Genomic DNA, 26,857 nt, shown 5'->3' with positions numbered 1-26,857 from the left:
TGACATCCGTGGTATGCCGGATGTGGTTAAATCGTAATGTGAATTAGCCCTCCACAGGCTGACATTTTATTCCATTGGATTCCATAGTATATTGCCCTTATTGATAACTCTTACACCAACCCGCCAGAGATGTGAAGAATGTGCATACTAAAACTCGCGAATATGTACCTACGTGAAAATCTAGTTAACAGAATAGATTACCTACTGCAACGCCAGCCGTGGAAGTTAATTCAATGAAATTGTATCCCATATTTAATGGCAGGGTTTACAAAATAATCTTTAAAAAATATTATTGACTACCCTCTATAGCATGTGAATGTGAACTACATATTTACTTATTAATTAATAATATATTTTTATTAGTACCTGATCAAATATTCGGGTTTCACTACAAAATATTTAGTTTTTGTTGTATTTATTTTAGTCGTTCGGAAATTATAAAATTAACTTTTGAAGCATTACCCTTATGTAGGATTTAAGAATAGGTCAATATATTTCTCATTGCAAAAATGTAGACTTTTTTCGCGAATAAGGAGGTTTAAAATGCCTAATGCAGCACCATCAAGTGACTTCTTTAACCTGATGCTAGAAAATATCGTGGGAGCCGCAGAACTTAATCGCTCTAGCATAATTTTTTTAAGCCAAGCCTTTTCCAAACTGGATAAAGAAGCAAAGCGACAAACCACACTTGCACTTTTTAAGGCCCTAATTCATGCCCGTCCTATTGTATGGCGCAGAAGCTTGGACGATGACAACATTCGATGCGGCGTCCCTGGGAGTGTTTGAGAGAAAGATTCTGCGCAAGATTTTTGGACCTTTGCACGTTGGCAGCGGCGAATATCGCAAGCGATGGAACAATGAGCTGTATAAGCTTTACGACGACATAGACATAGCGCAGCGAATAAAGATCCAGCAGCTACGTTGGCTGGGTCATGTTGTCCGAATGGATACAAACGCTCCGGCTCTGAAAGTATTCGATGCGGTACCAGCTGGTGGTAGCAGAGGAAGAGGAAGGCCTTTTCTGCGTTGGAAAGATCAGGTGGAGAAAGACTTTGCTTCACTTGGTGTGTCCAACTGGCGCCGGTTGGCACGAGAAAGAAACGACTGTCGCTCTTTATTAAACTCGGCCAAAATCGCGTAAGCGTTTATAGCGCCAATTAAGAAGAAGAAGAAAATAATTGTTATGAAGTATCGTCAAATCACAATTAGAGAAGTTGCTGAAGATGTCGGCATATCGGTTGGCTCCATGCCACGTAATCTTTTCGGAAATTTTGGGTATGAAGCGTGTGGCAGCGAAGTTCGTTCCAAAATTACATCGCTCAGGAGTTACTGAATGACGTCAACGATGATCCAGAATTGCTTAAAAGGGTTATAACTGGTGACGAATCATGGGTATATGGTTATGACAAGAGAATTCAAAGCTCAATCGTACCAATGGAGGAGAGCCAAGACCAAAAAAAAGCAAGAAAAAGCTCGATCAAATGTCAAGGTTTTCTTGATGCGTTCCATGGTTTCTATGGCGTAGTGCATCTGGAGTTCTTACCACAAGGTCGTACGGTAAATAGGGAGTATTACCTTGAAGTTATACGTCGTTTGCGTGAAGCAATACGAAAAGAAAGGCCCGAAATTGTGGGAAAAAATGTATGGCTTTTGCATCATTATAATGCACCTGCGCATTCATCTTTCCTTGTAAGAGATTATTTGACCAAAAACAATATGCTTATAATGCCACCAGATTTGGCCCCCTGCGACCTTTTCCTGTTCCCGAGATTGAAGAGATCCATGAAAGGATGGCGTTTTGCGACGATTGAAGAGATAAAGACCGAATCGCTGAGAGAGCTCAAGGACATACCAAAAAGTGCATTTCAGAACTGCTTCGAGGATTGGAAAAAACGCTGACAAAAGTGTATTATATCTGAGGGGGACTACTTTCAAGGAGATAAAACAGAAATTGATGAATAAATAAATATATTTTGAGAAAATTTAAATTCACCTTATTTTTGGAACACACTTCGTACCTACTAAAACAATTTTAGTAATCACTAAATGAGGACAATAAGCTAATCAAGTTCAGTTCACTGAAAAGTTCTTAGCGAATATGTATTATACAATGTGGCACAATAGTAAGCATTAAGCAGTGAGTTTTGATTAAATTCACTAAGCCTGAAAATGCGGTTATGGTACTTTTATAGGTACATATTTATTATAGGTATATATTTATATAAAAAAAACATTAAAAGTTTCATCACGAGCTTCGAAACTGATAACGTAGTGCAAGTAAATATGTCACTAAGAAGAAGTGTACATTGCTTACTTTAATGTCAAAAAGTTAAAGTTGTAAATATTTTTATCATATTGAAATTCAAATAACAAAGTGCACACAAGTTCGGAACAAAGTTCACACAAATAGGAGATTCAGTGACAAACATCTACTTAGAAAATAAGGTGGCAAACAGGATACTTGGTCATGCAGGAGAAACAAGTGAAAAAATTGTGGCTTGAAAAACTTGGAAAAAAAGTTCTCGAAGCAACCAGGTTAAGGGGTTATACGCAGTTATGAAGCAAATAAAAGACGGCTTAAAAAAACAGTGAATTTTCACAAAATGGCAGCTTTTAAAAGAAATGATTTCGATTTTTACGTTAAAATTTGGCCGTAAATTGATTATAAAATGGAAAATAAGTATCAGATTTACAAAAGGAACGATTAATTACTAGAAAATGTATCTTTAAAGATTGAGTTAAAACGGTTGACCGATCAAACAAGCCGTTTTCGAGATATCGTGTACACCGACTTGAAAAATGCCGTTTTGAAAAAAAAACACGTTTAAAGTTTCAAGACCTACCTTAAAACGTGCCGAGGCATCTCTACATATTTAGGTATAACTCCGGAAGTATTGCTTAGATCTACTTCAAATTTCGTGCGTATACTTTTGAATATATGTACATTACAAAAATGCAATAAAAAAAATCGATTTTTTTGAAAGTCATAACTGCGTATAACCCCTTAAGCTCTAAGCATTTGTAAAAGTTACGCCGTCTTGAGTAAATCTACCTCTGCACTTGTTTTTAATTTTTTACAGTTTTAGAAATGGTTTGGAATCTGCAACAACATGTTTGTATTAAATTTCGCGTTAAAAAAGGATTCAATGGTGCGAAAACCTTAAAAATATTGTCAAACTGTTTCGGTAATGATACTCTAAAGAAAACAGCCATTTACGAGCGGCATGCAAGCTTCAAAAGAGGTCGAGATTCCATCGAGGATGAAGAGCGACAGATGAAACCATCATCAAAGTTGATCAATAACCGCAGATTAACCATCAGAGAATTAGCAGAGGATTTGAACGTTGCTTATAGTTTCGCTCAGGCCATTCTAGCTAATGATTTGGGTTTGTGCCTTGTTGCTGCAAAGTTGATTCCAAAGAATCTAAAACAAACAAGGAACCGCCAAAGAAATAATTTCCAAAGCTGTATTCGACATTCATCAAACAGATTACGTGAACAATTCGCCAAAAAAAACGAAAAGATTTGTGGGAAAACAACTCGTTGATTTTGCTGCCTGCTAACGTACCGTCACGCAGTGCCATCATTATCCGTGAATTTTTGATCAAGAGCGGAACGAATACTATCCAACAGCCATCGAATTCACCTGATACAGCTCCCTGTTTGATCGAGTCAAAAAATCAATGTGAGGGAGGCGTTTTAACAACCGGAAGGAAGTAATGGAAAAAGTAAAGACGGCACTGATGGCTATATTGAAAATAGAGTTCCAGAAATGCTTCGAGAGCTTGCAGGCGATAATATCACTTTTGAGGAATAAACTTGTATTTTGAATTTTCTGAATATATTGGAAGTGAGTTGATCTCACGAAGGCTTAAAGACACAGTTCCTCAGATACACAGTTGTTTGAGGAATAGCCAAATCCATTTCAATTATTTTCACAGATAAAGGAGATCACAGTTCAAATCATACTAAAAAGATTACTATCTAAAAATGTGCATAATATTTATTAAAAACCATTTTTTAACGAAAGCTGTTACTTAAATTTCTGGCTTTGGGCATTTCTACCAGGTGCCAGCTGATGTTTCCATTGGAAAGTTTGGCATATTTTACGCACTTAGAACGGTTTGATCTGTGAGCCAGGTTAGTGACATTGTGGCTTTAAAATTCATTTGCTCACAAAGAATGCATCGATGAACTTAAATCAATATAAGTTGAGCAAGCACCATCTTTTATCACCGCAAAAAACTGGTGAATTTACACGTGGTCGCTTTCGTTCACCGACGAATTCCGGGAAGGTCGTACGAAATCAGTTGTTGGCAATAGTATGGCGAGCGTCAATAAGATGTTGCTTGATGACCTTATTATAAAAAATATGTGTTCGCGTTGCCGGATATTTTGAAAACCAATAAAACCGTTTTCAACCGTCAAAGTTCATTTTTCCACTTTAGGCCAGAAATATAAATTCAATCCTTTTTATCGCATATACAGGGTGGGCCATATAGCAGTTGCTTTTTGAACCACCAATTTTTTTGAGAATGGTAATACAATTACATGTCAAATGTGTTCGTAATTTACTTAAAGGTTTGACATTTACGAAATGGGACGTTATACGCTTGAACAAAATTGGGAAATATTGAAAACCTATTCCAAAGTGGTGAGTCTTCTACTCAAACTGTGAAAAATTTGAAAAAAAATTCCAAAAAAAAAAGATTTGCCAACAAGACAGTTTGTGGATCAATTTGTTAATCGTGTTCGTGAAAGTGGATCGTTAATGGATAAAACAACACGTGAACGTGCTCCTACAGTGCGTACACCCGAAACATTGCTGCTGTAGCCGAAAATGTGCGTGAACATCCAACAACCTCAACTCGTTATCGTTCTCAAGACTTGAACATTTCACGCGCTTCTTTGAGGAGAATTTTGCTTAAAGACCTCGGTATGAAAGCTTACAAAGTTCAATTGGTGCAAGAACTGAACCGTTTTCGTTTCGCTCAATGGGCAGAAAATCGTTTGACTGAAGATGAGCATTTTTACCAAAAAATCATCTTTTCTGACGAAGCTCATTTTCACATCGGTGGCTACGTCAATAAGCAAAATTGTCGGATTTGGGGCTCAGAAAATCCACACGTTACTGTAGAGAAGCAAATGCATCCACAACGAGTCACTGTTTGGTGCGGTTTTTGGTCTGGCGGCATCATCGGGCCATTTTCTTCGAAAATGAGCGAGGAGCCGCGGTTACAATAAATGGCGAGCGCTACCGTGACATGCTCAACGAGTTTATGTTTCCAAAAATTGAAGAGGATGACATGGACGACATTTGGTTTCAACAGAACGGTGCAACTTGTCACACTGCCAAAGTTACACTCGAACTTTTGGCTATCGTTTTTGAAAACCGAATAATCCGCCGAAATTCCGATATCAATTGGCCACCTCGGAGCTGTGATTTAAGCCCGTTGGACTATTTTTTGTGGGGAGCCGTTAAGGACAAATGCTATGCGAACCATCCAGAGACGATTGATGCTTTAAAACACGAAATCGAAGTTGCCATTCATGAAATTGGAGCCCAAACAATCGAAAATGTGCTTAAAAATTGGGTTGATCGAATGGCGTACTGTAAAGCCAGTCGTGGCTGTCATTTGAACGATATTATTTTTCATTCATAAATGGCAATGTTCACTTTTCAAAATAAAAAAAACAGTTTGAAAAAATATTGATTAGTTTTTTTACAGCCGATTCAAAAAGTAAATTTTACATGACCCACCCTTTACAATAAAATAAATATTGCAGCAAAAATTTTGGTATCTGCATTTCTATTCTATTTCTATTTCAAAAGTTTGTATTTTAACACTTTTTACTTAGAATCACAAGTTTTTCTTAGTTCTTATTTCACGCCATATTTATTACTGAGTATTGGAAATTACTGACGTTGGTGAAGTTCCTATTGCAAAAAACTTGCCATGAAAATATATTATGGTATTGTATATTTTAAGGAACATACGTTTGATGTTATTTTTTATTATTTTAAGTTTTTTAGCGATATATAATATGCAATGGGATCAGTATCAGGACTTGAGGCTTTCCATGTAGCTACTGCACTTTAGGATGCGCACAAACATAGTAGAGCTAAAAAAAAAACATGATAGCAATGCTGACCATTTTCCCATATAAACATGACGTAACGAAAGCTTCAAATTCTTAAAAAAAAAACTGCAAAACCGTGCAAATTGAGTTTCATATGAACAGGCTGAATTATTCAATATTTGAAAATGTTTTATAGAATGAAAATTTTATTTGAAGATTGGTATTCGCAATGGCAATTCCATATTTTCGTTTTTATTACAACAATGTCATATTATGTTTGAAATTAAAATCCTTAACATGAATTATAGGGAATGAACTGCAGTTTATTACTACATATATTTTTTTACAAATTGTTAAACTTAATTTTAAAAATTTTTTTTTTTTATTTTTCAAATACTTATTCCTTGTGGGTTTTTACCCCAAAAAATAGCCTTCATTTACTTTGTTCCTAACAAATTTTTTATGTGTGTTTTTTTTCCATAACTTACGGCAAATGTTGAAATTGTAGTTGTACCATTCCGCACAGGATGGCGCCGTTATAGTGAGCCACCGCATTCCACTCTCCTTATTTGAATTGTTCGTATTCTTCGCGCGTATACCAACCTTGTAGACAGCTGAAAAAGTCAAATTCTCCAAAGTATAAGTGTATAACTGGCGTGGCTGTTTACGTGAAATATTACGCGGGACAACAAGAAGGCATCGCGTCCCATAGAAAGGCGGAAAACAAAAATAAGAGAATGTAATTACTAAATTGTGCAAAAATACAAGTTAAAAGCAAATCATTATATATAAAAAAAATGAATTTATTGGCACATTAACATTCTGTATGACTATGTTGGAGTAGAAAACTTCATCAATTATATAGCACTACAGGTAAGTGATGCGAAGTAAAAGTAGAAAATGCAACAAGTTGCAAGTGGCAATAAAAATGGGCTAAACATTTTCTCTCTAACTCAAAAGCACTTACTAAAAGGTAAGGGCATAATCCGTAGAGCAGTTATGAGTTATTAATATTATTTTACATATTTAATGTTTTTCAGATCCTGCGAGGCAGAAGAAGTGAAATTTTTTCCTTGGCGAAGTATGATTGTGTTCAGTAAGAAACTTCATCATGGGTAAAAATCATGGTACAGCCGAACTTTAAGTAGCGTTGAAAAAAAGGTTGTAGTCAAATGATAAGATTAAAAAAAATTTTACGAAACTCTCTCAGGGGTAATCATTTAAAATAATGCTCTTAATTGTTATAAACTTATGCAACCATTCTATGTTTGTGACTGTGCTTGTGCTAAATATCGAGATAAACTCAAAAGATTTATGAGTTGTCCTTTCAACTATTTCTGCTGCATTTAATTGATTCTGCTTTCAAAGGAGGACAAAGTTGCAATATGGTATATGAATGAAGTGACACAAAAATTAAAATATATGAAGCTTTTACTCATGTTGAGTGTCCTCCTATATATTGACTAACGTAGCACAATCTGAAACGCTCACTAACAACGCAATATCCTTCTAAGGGCTTTGCATATTTATTAATAAGAAGTAAAGCACACTCATAGGGTTCTAGTAAAATGCATATATGCATGAAGTAATTGAAAACACTCACATTACGTATTTCCATGGGCGTCATATCGGATCCTTGATTCTCGTCAAAATAGAGTATATTGTAGTGGCACGTTTTATCTGTGGGCAAATATGAAATAAAATATTGTAGAAAAAAGTAACTTAAAAATCTTATGGTTAAGAATAACTTGACACGTGCAGTCTCTGAAAAGTATTCACTAAATATGCAGTACGTGAAAAGCACTTCTTTGTTTTTGTTTTTATCTCCGGAAACTAGCGAATGCCCGTCAACTTAGGGTTACTACTTGTATATATTTACAATACATTAAGGTAGTCGAAACCAAAAAAAAATATATATTTTTTCTTGATGCTACTCCCTAAATTTGTTCTGTATAAATTTATTTATTTCTATTAGTTATCAGTTACTATTTATTATTGTACATTTATTAGAATGTGATAGTTTATATAACCCAATTTTTTCCTAAGCTAATAAAGATAAGGCGATAAAGGTTACGATTACCAAACGATTGTGATTGCACTAATCCCAAAAAACTAAGAAAACCTGATTGCAATTAAAGTAATCATCCAACGAACGAACTTAGCATACGATTACGCGCATCGCCATTCTGAAAAAGTCGAAATTACGATTTATGTAATCGTAATCTAAGTTCGTTTTATGGACGATTACTTTAATTTGAGCTCTGTCTTTTTTGTTTAAGAATTAGTGTACATTGCAAAAGATTACTTTCACCAAATATATTGGTACGAACTTTTTACGTTTTTATTCAAATAAATCCACTGTTAAATAAAAAGTCACAAACTAGTAGCAACACAACTTTTATTTATTGAAGCACTTTATTGCTTTACTTTACGTTTACACGCTTAACTTAAGACTGAATACCCTATGAGCAACACCTCTGCCTATATACAGCTATGGTCAGACATTTAGCGCACTTTATATTATACTGATAAATAATGCAGTTACTTCTAAGGGAGTGCAAATTTTCCTAATTTAGTTTTCAGCATGATAAAAGTTATTTATGGGTCTCTTCAAATGCCCAAAAAATAACCGTTATAATTCTTTCGTATTTGTTATTGCTTATTTTTTCTTGAGTTCTGTCTCAATTACGTTGGACAACTATTTAGCGCACTTACACGTGTTTTTCTCTTACATGCGATCGGTTCGGCAAATAACTATTTTTTGTGGTGAATATTTAATTAATAGCGTCTATAATTTAAATTTTTGCTAAAATGGCTAGAGGAAAGTGTTGTTCGGTTGAACAAAGAAAAATAATATGGAACCTTTACCAAATTTTCCAGAATAGTGCATTGTTTAAGAAAAATGGTATACAATGCCATCAGAGATGTCAAGTCGGATGCTAATTTATTAAAACAAAAAAAAAATTCGTAAAGCTCCGCCACGTAAAAGTTCCCCCCGTGAGGATCAAATAATTGTAAGGAAAAGTCGATCGGATCCTTTTATGTCTTCACGAACGATAGCGGCTGAAGTAAGGGCAGAATTAGGCTTAGTTGTGTCCAGTAAGCTCGTGCGAAGGCGTCTGAATTAAAATAAAATATTTGGTCGCATAAGCAAAAAAAAAAACCGCTCCTATCAAAAAAGAATATTAAAGCGCGTTTATCATTCGCGCGTAGGCACCTCTTCGAAAAGACAGTGTTTTGGAAACGAGTACTTTTTACGGATGAAACTAAAATAAACCGCATCGGTACAGATGGAAAAACGTATGTACATCGTGAAAAAAATCAGGCAACCAATCCACGGTACACAAAAAAGACGATGAAGAATGGCGGTGGGAATTTAAAAGTTTGGGGGTCTTTTTCGTGGCGCGGGGTTGGGCCGCTGGTCAAGATAGAAGGAAATATGGATAAGAGAATGTATCTGAATATAGTTAGAAATAATATGGAGCCATATTCTTTCGAGTTTATGCCAGAAAATTGGATATCGATCGACAACGATTCCAAACATACTGCGGGAGTGGTCAAAAACTGGCTTTCGCAGGAAAATATTACCCAGCTTGATTGGCCAGCACAAAGTCCGGATTTAAATCCAATCGAAAACTTGTGGAATGATGTGAAGAAGATGGTTGGATAAAAAAAATTTAAAAATATCGATGAACTTTGGGAAGGTGTACAGGAAACATGGAACTCTATTCCTTTGGACAGGTGCCAAAAGTTAATACAGAGTTTACCACGCAGGTGGGAAGCAGTTATACAGAATAACGGCTATTCTAATTACAATACCAAATATTGATATGGTAAATAATAATAGTTAACAATCTTTTCTCAATTCTTACAAATATTTCATATTTTTTACAGAAATCAAAACTGCGCTAAGTCTTTGTCCAAATCCCACTATGACCAAATAAGAATTACTTCTATTTTATCATATTTTTACTAAGGAAAACTGTCTACTTTAAGTTATTTTGTCTTATAATAAAGTGTTAAATATATTTAGTTAAAATAAAAAAACTGGATTTAATTTGGTTTCAAATCATTTAATCGAGCATTATATTGAACTCTTTTTAAGTGCGCTAAACGTTTGACCATAGCGGCACATGTCCCATAATTTTTCAAAAATGAAGAATGAGAAAAGTAGAAATCTTCGGTTGAATTCAATTTTGGAAAACTCGTGAAAAAATGTTACAATATAATAACAAAAATTGAGTGTATAGAATCATCCATAATCCGGTTTTCAATACAAAATTAATCGAAATTCAGTAACTTCGAAATATCAGAATTGTTTTTTATTTTGCTTTTTAAAATACTAATTACAAATTATTTGACAAAAAATGTAAAATGGGAAACCCTAGACTGCAACTCAAAAATACAGAGTAGATTTTAACTTCTGCATCCATCCAGTTACACATTGCGTCTCGAAAGTCTAAATGGAATTTTTAAGAGAAAGGCATCGGAAGAAAACAGGAATGCATGTAGTAGATCCACCTTCACATGTAGTATGTATTCCTACCAATTGGCAACGCTTTTTTAAATTTCTGCAGTTTGTTCATCTTAGTGTAAAGGTCAAGCCTCGGCATCAGACCTTGTCATGTCGGTCTCCTTGCCGCTGGGATGAGGCTTAAGTGGCGAGTTAACCCCATTCTATGGAGATTAACTTACCACGAACTAAGAGGGCAGCTTCATATAGGAATTGGGTATCCACTCATCCGCGGAACGGCGGAATTGGTGGCCACCCAAGTACTATGTGGAGAGTACCGTACCGACAACCTGGCAGGAGGGATAAAATGCATTTCTTTTATTATGTGGAGGCTAAATAAAGATATTTCTGCACGAGGTAACCCACTTTTGGGAAATCCTCCCGTCGAGCAATCGACGGCTCGGACATCGGATGTGCAGGCCCGAACCCCACATTCCCCTATGACCGGAACTGACACCCAGGGTTCCGGAGGAAGCGCATTACTAGTGGTGATTGGCTATGCCAATGGAGAGCCGAGTGAGTGTGAGCGATACACCGCCATCGAAACGATCTGAAGCAACTGAACAAGTTGTGGAGGATGTGGAGATGGCGGACAATCTCTCAGTAGACTCAGACGGATCTCTGGTACCGAGTAAGTCTTTGACAACGGTTAAACCTGGTGTGAATCAGGTAAGTACCGGTAAAAAGACCGAAGTTATTGGAGAGTCGAACGCAGGTGTTGGTCTAACCGCAAGGCAGATCAAACGAAGAAGACAGAAGGCGAGGCAAGCCGAAGCACTAGCTAAGGCAAGGACTCAAGCTCCGTCAACTTCGACACCTGTAACGGAAACGGGAAAGCGTGGCAGAACAGAGGATTCCTCTGTAGCGCTGCGCTCTTCCGGAAACGAAACGGGGTCTGTGCCAACGACCGGGAAGAGGAGGAACGCAAAGAAGAGGAAAGTTGAAAAACGCAATTCGGAAACGCCTGCATCCTCGACCCCATCCAAGGCAGACAAACCTGCGAAAACAGCAAGTTTATTCTTGTTGAGAGTAGCAAAGAAAGGCTGGTACGAGCGAGTGTCTGGATTCCGGGTCCTTCCTGTAATTCAGCAGAACTCCTCAAACGCATCCGTGTTCAGAATAAGGATCTTGACACGACTCTCTGGAGAGTATACTCGTGCACCAGGCAGAAATCCGCTACCACTTCGGAGGCGGGTTCCCATCTGGTACTGGGTATCGATCTTGGGTCCCTCAAGGTTCTTAAGTCGAAGTACGGGTGCCGTCCCCACCTACATCTGGGGCGGATCCAGTTCCGCGTCCAGGATAAGGTGGAGGACAAAGCGTAAATATACTCAGTCCCATGACTGCAGCATAGCAAAGCGTCTACGGCTCTCTTGTGCCGTAGGCATGCAAAACTGCAAACAAACCCACACATAATACTTATACAAGAACCATGGGTATGTCACAAGCGTATCTGTGGTCTAAGTGCTATGTCGTGGGGACAAATACTTCATTGTGAAGGGAATGTGAGACCGCGAGCATGTATTATCATGCCGAGGTTGATCGAACACACGATGTTAAAAGAGCTATGCTCCGGAGATATCGTTGCTGCAAAAATAAAGTACTTGAAAAGTGGGAACAGTGTCGAAGCTATTATAGTTTCGGCCTACCTACCCTACGACTCTTTACAGCCACCTCCTTCGAGGGAGCTAAGAGAAGTGGTCAAGTACGCAGAATCCAATAATCTGGGGCTAATAGTGGGCTGTGACGCAAATTCACAGAACATTGTGTGGGGAAGCAGCAAATGCAACCCCAGAGGTCTCAAGCTACTGGATTTTATCCTGTCATCCGATTTGGTCATTCAAAACACTGGTAACAAACCAACTTTTGTGACCAGAAGGAGACAAGAGGTGATTGATTTAACACTTACCAATAGGTCAGTTGGAAATCAAATCAACCGATGGCGAGTTTTGGAGGAGGACTCTCTTTCTGATCATCGTCTTATCGAATTCCGACTGGGAATTGACACAATATCAATACCTTCCGGTAGGAATCCTCGAAATGTTGACTGGGACAGGTATGGTGAGCTTGTAACAGAGCGATTACCAAACCTGAAAAAACTCAAATCAGCAGAAATGATTGAAGATGCGACTAAGAAATTAGAAGGTACTTTAATCAATTGCTTTGAGGAACTGTGTCCACTCAGGCAAAGCAGACAGGGGAAAGCGGTTCCTTGGTGGAACCCTGAACTGTCGAAGCTTCGTGTACGGTCCAGGAAACTTCTTAATAAGGCCTTGAAGACCAAAACAGAAGAGGACTGGGCCAATCATCGACTTACACAGAGAGAATATAAGAAAAAAGTACGGCAAGCCAAACTTGAATCCTATAGAAATTTCTGCAGTAACGTCGAAGAAATGAGGGAAACAGCGAGACTTTGTAAGGTCCTTCATTTAGACCGCTCAGTAAGGCTGGATTCCATTCGAAAACCTGATGGTTCATACACCATTTCCAAATCGGAAACGTTTAATGCTCTACTCGAAACTCACTTTCCGGGTAGTAGAACTATCTCTGAAGTTGAGAGTGGCATGAACAACAACGGTGGCAACGGTGGAACCTCTAGGTACAGCTGGTATATTGCTAGTCGGATAGTGACAAGGGAATCGATAAGGTTTTCCTTATCTTCCTTTGAGAACTTTAAGTCCCCTGGACCTGACGGAATATATCCAGCAATGCTTAAAAAAGGAGGAGACAGGCTGATTGAGGCCCTGAAAAGGATCTTCACAGCCTGTCTTGCATTTGGTTATATACCATCCCAATGGCGACGCGTAAGAGTAGTATTTATTCCGAAACCAGGAAAAGATGACTATTCCCTAGCAAAAAGTTTCAGACCAATCAGTTTGACATCGTTCATGTTGAAAAGTCTGGAACGAGTGGTGGAGAAACATATTCGAGTGGGGGTATTGCCGAGAAGTCCACTTAGTAGAAATCAACACGCTTACCAGAGTGGAAAATCATGTGAATCAGCCTTACACGATCTTGTTAGCAAGATTGAAGCTGGGCTGGAAGCTGACGAATACACAATGGGCGTGTTCGTGGACATTGAGGGGGCTTTTGATAATGCCACTTTCGACTCGATATGTTCTTCTGCCGAACGACACGGAGTTAATCAAGCCATTATAAAATGGATATACTCCATGCTCTCTGAGAGGCTGTTAACCGCTGGTGGGAGCGATGACGAGCAAATCACAGTCAGGGCCAAGCAAGGATGTCCCCAAGGGGGTGCTCTTTCTCCGCTGCTGTGGTGCTTCGTCGTAGACTCCCTATTAGTGGAGATGCAGGAACTCGGCTTTCACGTCCAAGCATATGCGGACGACGTCTGTGCGCTAACATCGGATAAATGCTTAAGGAGGCTTTGCACGAAAGTGCAGAGGATTCTTGACAAAATCGATGATTGGTGCATGAGACAAGGTCTTTCCGTTAATCCGAACAAAACAACTATAGTCTTGTTTACGAGAAAACGGAAATTGGATGGACTCAGTCTTCCAACACTGAAAGGTGTGACACTTGGTCTTTCCAACGAAGTTAAATATCTAGGAGTAATCTTGGATAAGAAGCTGACTTGGGAGACACACGTTTCATTGAAGGTGAATCGTGCATTGAAGATTTTTCAGCAATGCCGTAGAGCCTTTGGCAAAACTTGGGGTCTGAAACCTGCTGTGGTCCTATGGATATACACGGCACTTATCAGACCAATCATCACTTACGCTTCTGTGGTCTGGTGGCGACGGAGCATGGTTAAGTCCACAATCCGGGAACTATACACGCTGCAAAGAAGTGTATGTTTATGCATCACGGGTGCCATGAGTACAACCTCTGGAGATGCCCTAAATGCTATGCTTGATTTGCTCCCCCTGGATCTTAAGATACAACAGGAAGCAATAAAAGCTATGTGTAGACTCCATAAATATGGTTTCTGGCACGAAGATGGAGCTTCGGGACACAAAGAAATCTTTAAGTTGCTGTCGGAGCAGTATCCACTGTTTTTGGCACCTAAAGATGACCTGATACCCACAGTTTCATTCGGAAGGAAATTTGATGTCAGATTTCCATTGCGTGAGCAATGGAGCAATCCAGGAGGCATGCAGGGAGGTTTGACGGATATTTTCTTTACCGATGGGTCCAAGACTGAAATAGGGTCTGGAGCCGGATGGTACTTAAACGATAGTAATAAGTATCACTACGCTATGGGGGGAATGGCAACTATCTTCCAAACAGAAGTTTTTGCCATCCTAAAAGTAGCCGAATGGATAATCGAGAGGAGATGGAGCGGGAAACAGATTGGAGTCTTCAGTGACAGTCAGGCTGCATTGAAGGCCCTGGAGAACGCGAAGCAAACCTCAAAGATTGTTCAAGAATGTAAGAAGAAGCTTAATTCTGTCGCAAGACAGAACAGGCTTGTACTTATATGGGTTCCAGGACACTCCGGTGTTCAAGGAAACGAAATTCCCGACGAATTGGCCAACCGTGGATCAGCGGTGCCTCCACAGGGGCCAGAGCCAATAATCGGAATCAGTCCCGCAGGAATCAAGAACTGGATCAACGATTATGTAGGCAATCTACATAAAGAGCGATGGTCCGGTCTAGAACGCTGCAGAACTGCAAAGTGTTTTGTGACGAGTCCGAACAGAAAACTGTCAAACTTTCTACTAAAACTTAGAAGGAAAGACATTCGGTTGATGGTCGGCATCATTACAGGACACAACCCATGGGGTCAGCATATGACCACCATTTGAATCATCGAGGACCCGATATGCCTGTCGTGCTTGGAGGAGGCGGATAGCACTGAGCACTTTCTCTGTGAGTGTCCTGCCTTTGCTAGAGCGCGACTACGAGTATTGGGTTCCGATGTCATGAGAATGAGTATTATTCGTTCTCTAAAACTGGAGGATATTTACAAATTTGTCAAAGAATCTGGAAAATTCTCACAGGACTAACTATCTCTATCTCTGTCTCTATTCTTTCCTATCTCTTTCTATGATACTTTTCTCCCTCCCTCCTTGACTATCTACCCCCTTTCCAGAGCTTTAAATACAATGGGCTTTTTTAGCCTGAGTGTTTTAGGAGCCACCAAATCTCCTGGTGCTCCTTGGCTCGACCTTTTCAAATTCAATTCAAGCCTCGGCATCAGGCTTGAGGGCACTATGACTCAAATGAATGAAAAAGGAATTCACGTACAGGAGGTAGCAAGCCCTTTCATTTACTTCACCTTTACTAAACCAAATATTGTGTCCGAGCTTGACAGCCAAATGGACATCGTTTTGTATGCTATATGTACGTCTAATATATGGGAAATATATTTGCAAGCAAATACCTTGAGATCCTATACATAGAAAATCCTACAAATAGATGGGCCTGCAGTTTTAAGCCGCCTCTGAACAATACGTAGTTCAACGAGCAGTTTGTTTATGGCATAAACGCATTCCAAGTTTTGCTATTGCACTCTATGTGATGACCTCTATAAAAAAAATTATTTCCATTATTTAATATTTCTCAAAGTAGTATCGAACCAACGAAATGGTACTCACGAACAAACCTAATGAGTTATGGCGGCCGATATTAATTTGGCATAGCTTATAATGTATTTGTTGATACTTCTCGAATTTTGTTAAGTCAGTTAGTAAAAAATATCTGGCTTAAAAATAAACTGAAATATAATAGTACTCACTCTAACAAAATTTGACTTAAATTTCATATATTTCTTTAGCGAAATTTAGTCATTATATAGAGCATAATTAAAAAAATATATATATAAATAAGAATATAATTCGAACTTCCATAATTTAACATTTAAGTAATAACTAATCAAATCTCACATCACCAATTCGATTTAATATAAAATATAAGTAAATTATTAAAGAATAAAAAAAAAATCCTAATCCATCTCATCTTAATAAAATATTAATTAAACTAGGACTCTCAATCAAGAATTTTACTCATACCTTCAGGTGGTTTCCAGGTGATTTCCGCCATTAAGCGCATTTCATTCGTTTCATCTGCCAAAAAACGCTTTAAACCAATTCCGCTTACCACTCCGGGTGTATATCCATATTGTAAAGTTGTAAATTTTTGCCCATTCGTTACTATGGAATACTCATATTTAGCATTCACTGCCACAGCAGAAATCGTGTAGGTGGTGGCATTTCGTAGTCCAGTTATTGTGAAGGGGCTTTCATTCGACTGGAAGGAGGTAAAAATGACCTCTTATGACCGATTAATGAAAATACTTATATATAATATAAATATGTATATAAATGCATTAATTCATTAAGGGGTGCAATGTTTTCTATCAGTGGAATGATTCCAATTTAAGACACAAGATATAAAACCTTTAAGGGGGTAGTATGGTATTTTTTTTTTTTTCATTTTTTTTTTTTTTTTTTAAATTATTCTATAACATCTTAAGATTATTGTGTGAAAGTTTGAAGTGCATTAGAGTAAAATTGACAAAGACACAAAGGATTAAGTATCTACCTCTCCAACCGGATTTCACGCTGTAAAAATCTTCACAAATCTTTAAACGCGTTTTTCTCACACTTGCCTTTTTTACGGTCAGTGTCCACTGTAGATTCATATCTACTGCACCGATTCTTTTCAAATTTGGTTTTTTTGTTTCTTTACTTTATTCACGAGGTAATGAAGTCGAGTTTTTTTTTTTTTTTTAATTTTGTCATATTTTAAAACAACAAAGTTTTCAAGTTTTTTTTATGAAAAATCGGTGTTTTGACTTCAAAGCGCTTTAAAAAATTAAAAAAAAAAAAAAAAAAAAAAAAATTCGACGTTGTTACCTGCGAAACTTTATTAGCTGATGAAATCAATTTGGTTTTTTGATTTTAATTGATCCAGTAATGAGTTCTGAGGGACACCGCAATAAAACTTTTTTATGAGACGTCCGCGAAGATTCGCTGCCACCAACTCATTTCTTCATAAAAATCAATGAAAATTTCACACAATATTCTTTAAATATGACTTTATAATGAAGTAATTTTAAAATTTTGAATAAATCAACTGTGTCGACAAAAAAAATTTCGAAAAATATGCTTGTTTTACACCGAATTAACCATACTACCCCCTTAAAGCTTTTTGCCTTTTGTTTTTGCTTTTTGTTATCTGAATTAAAATGATAGTTTAGACATACAGAGTTATATACCCATTAGCTCTTGTTATTTTTTACAGATAAATATATTTGTTTTTTATGAGTTTTCATTGATTTTAGCCAAAAATCAAGCAAAATGCTCGAACGCCCGATTTTTTTATATGAGGGAAAATGCATTGAAAAAAAAAATTTGAAAACTTGCACTTTGTTATACATCAAACGGCATGCCCAGAATATTTCTATAACTTCTTACTAAAAGGTTGAAATTTTTATTGAAATTTGCCGAATTTTTGTAAATTTTGTACAAAACTTTGCATTACATGTTGTAGCATTAACTATATTAAAAAATAGATACCTATAATCTATAGATATAAAAATTAAGCCGAAAAAAAGTGTGCATTTGTCCGGGGTAATCTCAGCAACGCGTGTATGGAAAACAATGAAAGTTTCGCACATTGTTGGTGTTGTTTTAGCAAAGGTTTCTGTGAAGTTTGGTTGAAATCCGATAACGCGTGTGTGTGCGGTGCGTCGGTTAAGTGAAGTGTGTTTTTGCTATTTGCCGCACGTATTTTTTGTACCGCACATAGCATTCATTAGAATTGAATACATTTTGGTCGTGTGTGTCTGGGCCGATTATTAAGAAATTTGGTATATATATATATTTTTCCACGGTGAAGGTTATTGATTCCACTCGCCACCAGGTGGCGCTGCCGAAGGCCAAAACGAGGACCCGGGTAACCCTAGGATGTGTTTTTACATTGTGGGTATCAAATCAAAGCTATTGATGAGTGCTTTAATATAGGGTATTTTTTAGATCTCTGAGTGACCAGGGTCTCGAGATATAGCCGAAAAGGTGGACCAAGGTACCCTTGGATGTGTTTGTACAATATGGGTATCAGATGGAAGCTGTTGATGAAAGCTTTTAAGTGAAGTAATTTTTACTACCCGTTTCCGGGATGAAGAAAGGAGATGGAGCTGGAGATGGAAGAGGAAAAGGAATAGCTACAGGAAGAGGAAGAGGATGAGGAAGAGGAAGACCACTTATTATTAAAAATTAAAAAAAACATTCTAAAAAAATTTTAAAATGTTACATATACGCTTATTATTATATAAACGTTAATCTGAAGTCAGTTATAGTGAAAAATTCATTGTATCATTGCCGGCGTGATTGGTGATCGTTTCCTTAATTTTTTGCAGAAAGGTTATGCTAATATGAGATATTACCTATATCACTCATACATTTACGTATTACCTGTGTACTCACAAATATACGGTTGAAGCAAATATATGTCAGATTTTTACTTCGCCTGGAAAAGATTATATAAATTTAAGAAGAGTAAATAGAACTTATTTTATATCAGACTTCACGCAAAAAAGTCATTTGCACCTGAACACATAGCTGGGTTAAAGCGGGGGGGAATAGAACAGTTCTCTTCTCCTTCTCCGCTTTTTCGTACACGACGAAGTGTATGTATCATACGATTGATGTTGTTGTTTATGTGTAAAGGGAAGCGCATCTATGCACATGCTAAACTTGAAAATAGGAGCACAGATTATTATGTTGAGAAACATAAATCAACCACGACTATGTAATGGCACTGGATTAACAGTTAAGAGATTGATGAATAACGTCATTGAAGCAACAATTTTGAATGGAAAATACTCTGGTGAAGACGTTTTAATACCGCGAATAACAATGATACCATCGGATATGCCGCTTGAATTCAAACGTCTTCAATTTCCTGTTCGCCTTGCATTCGCGATTACTATTAATAAGTCACAAGGCCAAACTTTATCAATTTGTGGTATTGATTTAGAATACCCATGTTTTTCTCATGGCCAACTTTATGTTTCATGCTCAAGAGTTGGTAAGCCATCGGTATTGTTCATTTATTCAACAACGCATGGAAAAACGAAGAATATTGTATACCAAAGAGCATTACAATAAAAAAAGTAATAAAGTAAATCACATCAAACGTTTTTTTAATTGCTACTACTATTCAAAACTTCTTTCATTATTTTTCTGCGCGAGAGTTTTTATAAAAAACACACAGTATTTTTCGGCTTAATTTAATTAATTAATCTAGATTTTTTTTAAAGACGACCAGCGGAACGGGCGGGTTTTCGCTAGTATAATATATATATATGTGTGTTTTTCGCTTTCTTTTGTCGCTGGCAGTACATGACTAGAAAGAGAGTCTGCAATGTATATAATTCTCATGTTTACTAAGTTTTTTACAGCATTTGAATAATTAAAATTTCAGCGTATTTACTCTACATAAAAATACGAAAATCAATTCTTACCATTTTGTTTTATATATTCATATTGGGGTGCTGAATTCATTTTTTTTTTTTATATTTTAAAACTTCCACCAAATATTTTGAAATATATTCGGATTTACGGAAGCTGGAGCAAAATGTAAGTACCTCCAAAAATCTAATATAAGTTTTTGACTTTGTTGATGCAATTTTTAAGCAACTTTATGCACATCTTTCGAACTGAAATTTTTCTATCATCTGAAGAGCCTCTTTATGGAAAATTTTATTTATATAAGAACTCGATTTTGGATTTATTTTCAAATTTTTTATATATTTTGGTGGAAGTCATGGACATAATAAATTGCATAATTCAAAGGGAAAAGTCGCATTACAAATACTATATAATTCGCGTGAACATCCTTTGGTCGAACTTCTCATTTAATTTGTGGTCTTGGTGCTGTAGTATGTACAAGTGTACATAAACAGATTTCATGTACATTTGCAGGATAACTCCAAGTTGAACGAGTTTATGTTAAACAACTAACAAAGATGTAAAGTGCATCACTTTAAATGTTTTAAAGTTTCAACTGTCCTCAGCTCTTCTTTATACACACATCGACGACACCTGCTGACATTCATTGAATTTACCTTCTTAAACTACACATCTTCATTACTTGTAAGTTGCAACTAAATCCCAATAAATTATTAACATGAACTGGCAACTTTTTCAAATCCACCTTCTGCACATGCCACCCACACCTACCGTAAAAACAGTAACATTTGTACCATTCTGCAATTTAACCATATAAATCGCTTCTGGCGGATGAATCATTTGCCCGGTGTCAACGTTGGGATTTGTCATTGTGGTTCCCACCTGTGGCTCTGTTGCATTTTGCATGTTTACTGGCACTGTAAATACATTTTGATCTTCATCTTCTCGTTCTAATTTGATACTTCTATATTTGTCTTTTATTGCTTCGTACGTTTTTGTGATACTTGACTCTTCTTCACCGTCTTCGATATCAACACTTAAACTTTCATCATTGCGTACATGAGCAATGTGAAATGTTAAACTTTTATCGTCTCGACAGACTAATATCATCTTGTAGGGGATATGTATTTGATAATATTTTTCTGAATTCAGCAAAGTTGTTACATTTTCACGACGGCAGTAGTCACTGCAATATTGATCGGCCTAAAAAGAGAATGAGATATTAGAGTATGAAAAAGATAGCTGGATGTAAAAGATGATTTATTATAATTGAGCGTATCAAATTTTATATAAAAAATATCTGGAATTTTAGAAAATCTACTTAAATCGACTTAGCCCATCCTATCTCCTAAGCAAACGATTTTTGTGTTTTAATATAATATTTGAACTATGAAAGATTCACAGCTTTAGCTTTAAAATTAAGCCTAACAAAATTTGAGTTTACAATGAGTCAAAAAAGTATTGGCACACTCGAAAAATCAAAGTTCTCAGTGGTATAACTTTTCTTCTAATGAAAGTATACAAAAATAGAAAACGGTATTTTCTAAATGTATTTATTTATTACGTATCTGAACAAAAAAAAATTAATTTCGACTTAGGTTTACAAGCTCAACCTTGAAGGGTAAAATAAGGCACAAATTCACATCAAAAAAGTATCGGCACATTCTTTGTTAACTTATGCTTTTGACGTTATAACGGTAAACTCCCGTTATTTTACTCTCGCTTTTTTACATATTTTAAGAATTGCATACGATCGCAATCACTTTTGATCGCAATTTCAACGGACCTAGACTAAAATGGGCCGTGGTGCTAAAATTTCCCTACAACTACGTCAATTAATGATAAAACTGTATTTAGAAAAAAAAAAATCCTATCACTAAATTGGCAAACTTGTCGATAAAATTATGGTCCAGCGTTCGAAACATCGTTATGCATTATTGCAATACTGGCAAAATAGCCCCGGAGAGCAGATCTGACCGCCCCAAATTATTAACCGAACGACAGGAGCGAATTGTGGTGTCCACGGTGGCACAAAATCCAAAAACTTCGGCTGTCAAATTGTGCGAGACCCTGCAAAATTCATTTGAACCTAATTTCAACCCCCAAACTATTCGGAATACCCTATATAAGGCTGGGTATCATGGCCAGATTCCTCGACGCATCAAAGGTAAATAAGAAAAAGAGACTAGAATTTGCTAAACAGCATTTAAATAAGCCCGACACTTTTTGGAACACCCCCAATTTAATAGAGAATCAAAATTCAATTTATTTGGGCCAGATGGAGCACAAAAGACTTGGCTAAAGCCAAATAAAGAGCTTCAAGAGAACAACCTGCTCAAAACAGTTAAACACGGTAGAGGAAATGTGTTGGTTCGGGGGGTGTCTCGCGGCATCTGGTGTGGGAAAGCTCGTGTTCATAGATGAGACAATGGATAAGCAAGTGTATTGCGGCATTCTTAAAGAAAATTTAAGTCCAAGAGTCGAAAAACTGGGCCTTAATGGGACAACTTGGCAATTTTAACAAGATAATGACCCAAAACATTCGTCTTATCTTGTGCAGGAGTGGTTGATATACCATTGCAAATAGCTTAAAACACCTCCCCCTGTGCACATGGATGTGCAGACATTGAAAGTGGTCGCGAGTGGATGTGAATTTGAAAGTAATGCTTAATTTTTAAAATATCAGTGGTGTGAAACGCTGAAATTAAGAAAATAATTGTGGGAAAGTGCATCTAAGTGTGCTTTAGTGAGCCTGCTGAAATATGGAAACAAAAATAAGCTAAGTATAATAAATATCATTTAATATTACTTTGCCATTTCTTTCCTCTCAATTGTTTTTGTATTGAAATGGTACCTACGTCAATTCGTCAAAGCCTTCACAAAACAGCTCAGTGCTGAGAGAATGCATAACGGTGCTAAATAAAGGCGGCGAACAAAACAAAAACAAAAATAAATAAATAAATAAAAATCATAAAAAATTAAAAAGCCAATTAAGCGGTCACATCTCTTTCTAAATTCACTCCTCTCGCTGAACCTGGCAGTAGCAAAATTTGCTATTGTGTGCCTCAAAGTCATTTCTGTTCTTATTGAGCAGTCAATGATAATATTGTTGCTACTGTGTAGTCAATGTTGTGCTTGTTAAGTCAATACCTCACGTTTAGGCTTAGTCTGCCTCCTCCTTGTTCCCATCCTTACACATACATATATATGTTTGTCAGCATTATTATATGCTCGCTCCTCTCAAATATGTAGCATGACAACCAAAGAGAGGTTGTATTATTGTTTTAAAATTTGTTTGCCACGTACACCCACACGTGCATACGTAAATATGTTTATATACAATGACGAGTTGTTGTCCGAGTACCCAGTAGGAATCGTGCACGACATCCCGGTAGGAAAAGTAGCTAAAGTAGTATATACTGTACATTAGACATTTATAACGTTGGTAAAAAAATATATATATATTGTTCGCCTTAACGTCATCATCGTTGCAACTTAGTGGTCAATGTTGGGTTTGCTGGGTTTTCTATGTAAATTCCTCACGTTAAGCCTAGTAGTACTAGGTTGTTACTCCTAACACTTGATCGTATTCATATGCGTACATAGCGAAGCATGTATACCGCTTAAGTCGCTGAAGTTGTTGTAGGTAAAAATACCGTACACAATCTATGCAGGGTGATGGCGTTATTATACGTTTAACCGCTATGCTCGCTCTTAAACGGCACGAGAACCCAATAGAAATAGTTTATCCTCTTTATTGCTTTGTGCACACACACACGTACATACGTACATATGATTAAATGTAACCCAGTAGGAATCGTGCACGACAACCCAGTAGGAAAAGTAGAAGTTGCAATTAACTAACCTGTTACTTAAAGAAGATCGATATGTTATTAGTAGGGTATCATAATACATTCAACTAATAACCAAAGTTGGCACAACTTTATTTGAACATGTTAGAACCGAGTCCAGTAAGGTTTTAACTTAATGGTATACTGGAAAGCCACTTTTGAATATCCAGGTGTGACAATCTGCAGAAATGGCTTTCAGGCTAGGGCTCAGTTTGCCCCCATCCCGTTAAAATCCTGGCCCTATGCGGGCGCTCAAACGGCCACCATTAGCCTGCCAGCTCTGAAAGCCAAAAAGTTAATGGAGATTGATGATGATGATAATTGGCGCGTACGCCCTTTTTGGGTGTTTGGCCGAGCTCCTCCTCCTATTTGTGGTGTGCGTCTTGATGTTGTTCCACAAATGGAGGGACCTACAGTTTCAAGCCGACTCCGAACGGCAGATATTTTTATGAGGAGATTTTTCATGGCAGAAATACACTCGAAGGTTTGCCATTGCCTGCCGAGGGGCGACCGCTATTAGAAAAATGTTTTTCTTAATTTTGGTGTTTCACCGAGATTCGAACCGACGTTCTCTCTCTGAATTCCGAGTGGTAGTCACGCACCAACCCATTCGGCTACCGCGGCCGCCAGTTAATGGAGATTCGCAAAGCCAAAATTGGAAAGATACCTAGAATACGGCCACATGTCGCGCACCTGTGCTAGTTTTCTCTTTCGATAGATCTAAGCAGTGCAGGAAATGTGGTGTTGACGGTCACTTCGCCAAGGATTATCAAAATAGCCCGAAATGTGTGCTCTGCGAGACTGACAGAAGGGAGAACACATTACCGGGAGCTATAGGTGCCCAGCATTCAGGAGAGCTCTAACAAATATAAGTAAATGAGAATTTTTCAGATAAATCTGAACCACTGTGAGGCCGCCCAAGACCTATTATCACAAAGAGTTAAAGAAATTAGAGCAGATATTGCCATTATAAGAGAGCCCTACAGGTGTGAAAACCACAGCACTTGGGCCTCTGACAGCAAAATCAGCGCGGCCATCTGGCTTTGCCGAGGGCTCGCTTTCCAAGAGAATAATAGCGCTGGCGAAGGGTTCGTGCGATCCAAAATAAATGTACTGGAAGCTAAAGCATACTTAAAGCTAAGAAATCGCCTTTAATAATAGCGGGCGATTTCAACGCCTGGGCAACCGAATGGGGTAGCCGGCGCCCAAACATTACTGTTCTAAATAGCGGGTCAACTTTCAACTACCGTAAGACGGGAATGGGGTCAGTCATAGATATTACCCTGGCAAATGATTCCCTTGCTCCAAAGATCAAATGGAGGGTGAGTGAGGGCTACACGCACTGTGACCATCAAGCTATCATAATGGACATTACTGAAAAGAGGCTTAAAATTGCACCCAAGTTTACTAGTCCAATGTGGAAGGACGAGAAACTTGATAGCGGCCCTAAAATATATGATTGAGCAACTTCAACCCCCTGCTAGTTCTGCTGAGAATAGAACGAAACTTCTAGTAGAAGTGGAAATTTTCGCGAATTATGCAACAATGGACTGAATAGTTTTCGATATATTCGACAGTTAGTGAGAAGCTTTAAGTGCGATTTCCTCGAATTGTTTTTGAAGTAAGTGATAATTTTATTATGTATAAGGACAGTATGTTATGTATGTATGTATATAATCTTCTACGTTATGTATGTATGAATATATTCTACGTCTTTCTAGTGCCACAAAAGCTTCTTTATTAGCAAACTTTTAAGCTATTTAACTTCCGTATCTTGTTATTATTACTGACGTACCCAATTATTAGGTCTCTCCGCCAATTCGCCGCCATATTGAGTTCTTTGTATTTGATGCATGCAACGCAATTTGCACGAAGCTAATGGAAAATCTTTCACTTCCAAATTTAAATCACGCAGAAGTGTCTCTTCGCTGGCGCTGCTACCCAGCAGAATCCAATAAACAAAGAAGTATCGCAGCATAAATATCAACATTTTTCACTTTGCTAATTTTATATGTTGTACATATATATGTATATGTATATCTACAAGTATGTAACTTTGTTGTTGCTTGTAAATAATCCTTCCTTCTTTGTATAAGTATTTCCCGGGCGTCGGCTTATATTAATTTGTATGTATGTATATTGCAGTAAAATGTTGCTGTAATGTAGCGAAACAAAATTATTTTTTAATTTGTCAACTTGAAAAGACAACAAAATTTTTAATTCATATGTAAATTTATATTGTTAATTCCTCAAACATACATATGTACATACTTGTATATCACTTTCGTTTTTGTTGCTTCGTTTGTATTTTGTATGATATGCAGATGTATTTAAAATGCATGTGTTGAAATTTTTCTGCACGTGGCCAGAAGCCGAGTGTTTTGCTGGAAAAGAGAAGGAAATTTAAAATTGTTGTCCAAATTATAAAGTGATATATGTTATAAAATATCTTAAAGATTTTTACGCGAACTAGTCTAGAAAAGCAAAGGTAAGAAAGGGAGCGCTATTAACAAAATAACTGCCAAAATAGTAAATTTTATTAGCTTTGGCTGTTAGTTTTTGGAATCAAACAAACTTCTTGACAATGGGACGATGGTCGTTCGGAAATTTGATCTTAACATCTAAAATGTGGGCAAAATTATTGTACAATCCCCATAATATTTATATCGGATCGAAATGAGGAAGGAAGCAATACATATGACAAGTTAGTTAAAGACTTGGTTGATAGTTAAAGACCTTTGTGTCTTTAGAAAAATATAAAAATTTATTTTTATGAATTTTATTTTAGGTTAGTTCTTAACACTATGTTAATACTGGACTGACTGCCAACACATTTGACAGTCGTATTTATACTTATACCTCATCTTTCTGTTTCAGGTACACGACTTGTATATTAGTTTCTTTATTTGCTGTTTAGGAAAAACATGTTTATCTCTTGTTTTTCTTACAATATGTTTATCTTTTGTCAGACCTGCCAAAACATTGCAGTAAGGGCCGCAACAGGATGTTTTATGATGTCTCCGATACAA

At 37.1% G+C, this 26,857-nt stretch overlaps 1 protein-coding gene across 1 annotated transcript in view; it reads right to left on the bottom strand.

Moving 5' to 3' along the window:
• Positions 1–25,818, bottom strand: part of LOC128867569 (tyrosine-protein kinase receptor torso) — a 93,615-nt gene extending 67,797 nt beyond the window's left edge. Inside the window, exons 1-5 of the mRNA XM_054108932.1 lie at positions 25,624–25,818; positions 20,749–21,180; positions 16,573–16,810; positions 7,685–7,761; positions 6,570–6,741 (exon numbers count right to left, since the gene is read on the bottom strand). Coding sequence (XP_053964907.1) covers positions 6,570–6,741; positions 7,685–7,761; positions 16,573–16,810; positions 20,749–21,180; positions 25,624–25,818 — 1,114 coding nt within the window. The remainder of the gene's footprint in view (positions 1–6,569; positions 6,742–7,684; positions 7,762–16,572; positions 16,811–20,748; positions 21,181–25,623) is intronic.
• Positions 25,819–26,857: the final 1,039 nt, after the last annotated feature.

Source organism: Anastrepha ludens, chromosome 6, assembly GCF_028408465.1.
Source record: "Anastrepha ludens isolate Willacy chromosome 6, idAnaLude1.1, whole genome shotgun sequence".
NCBI classification, from domain to species: Eukaryota; Metazoa; Arthropoda; class Insecta; order Diptera; family Tephritidae; genus Anastrepha; species Anastrepha ludens.
The sequence above is the reverse complement of the archived record's forward strand: the minus strand, read 5'-3'. Positions and strand labels throughout refer to the sequence as shown.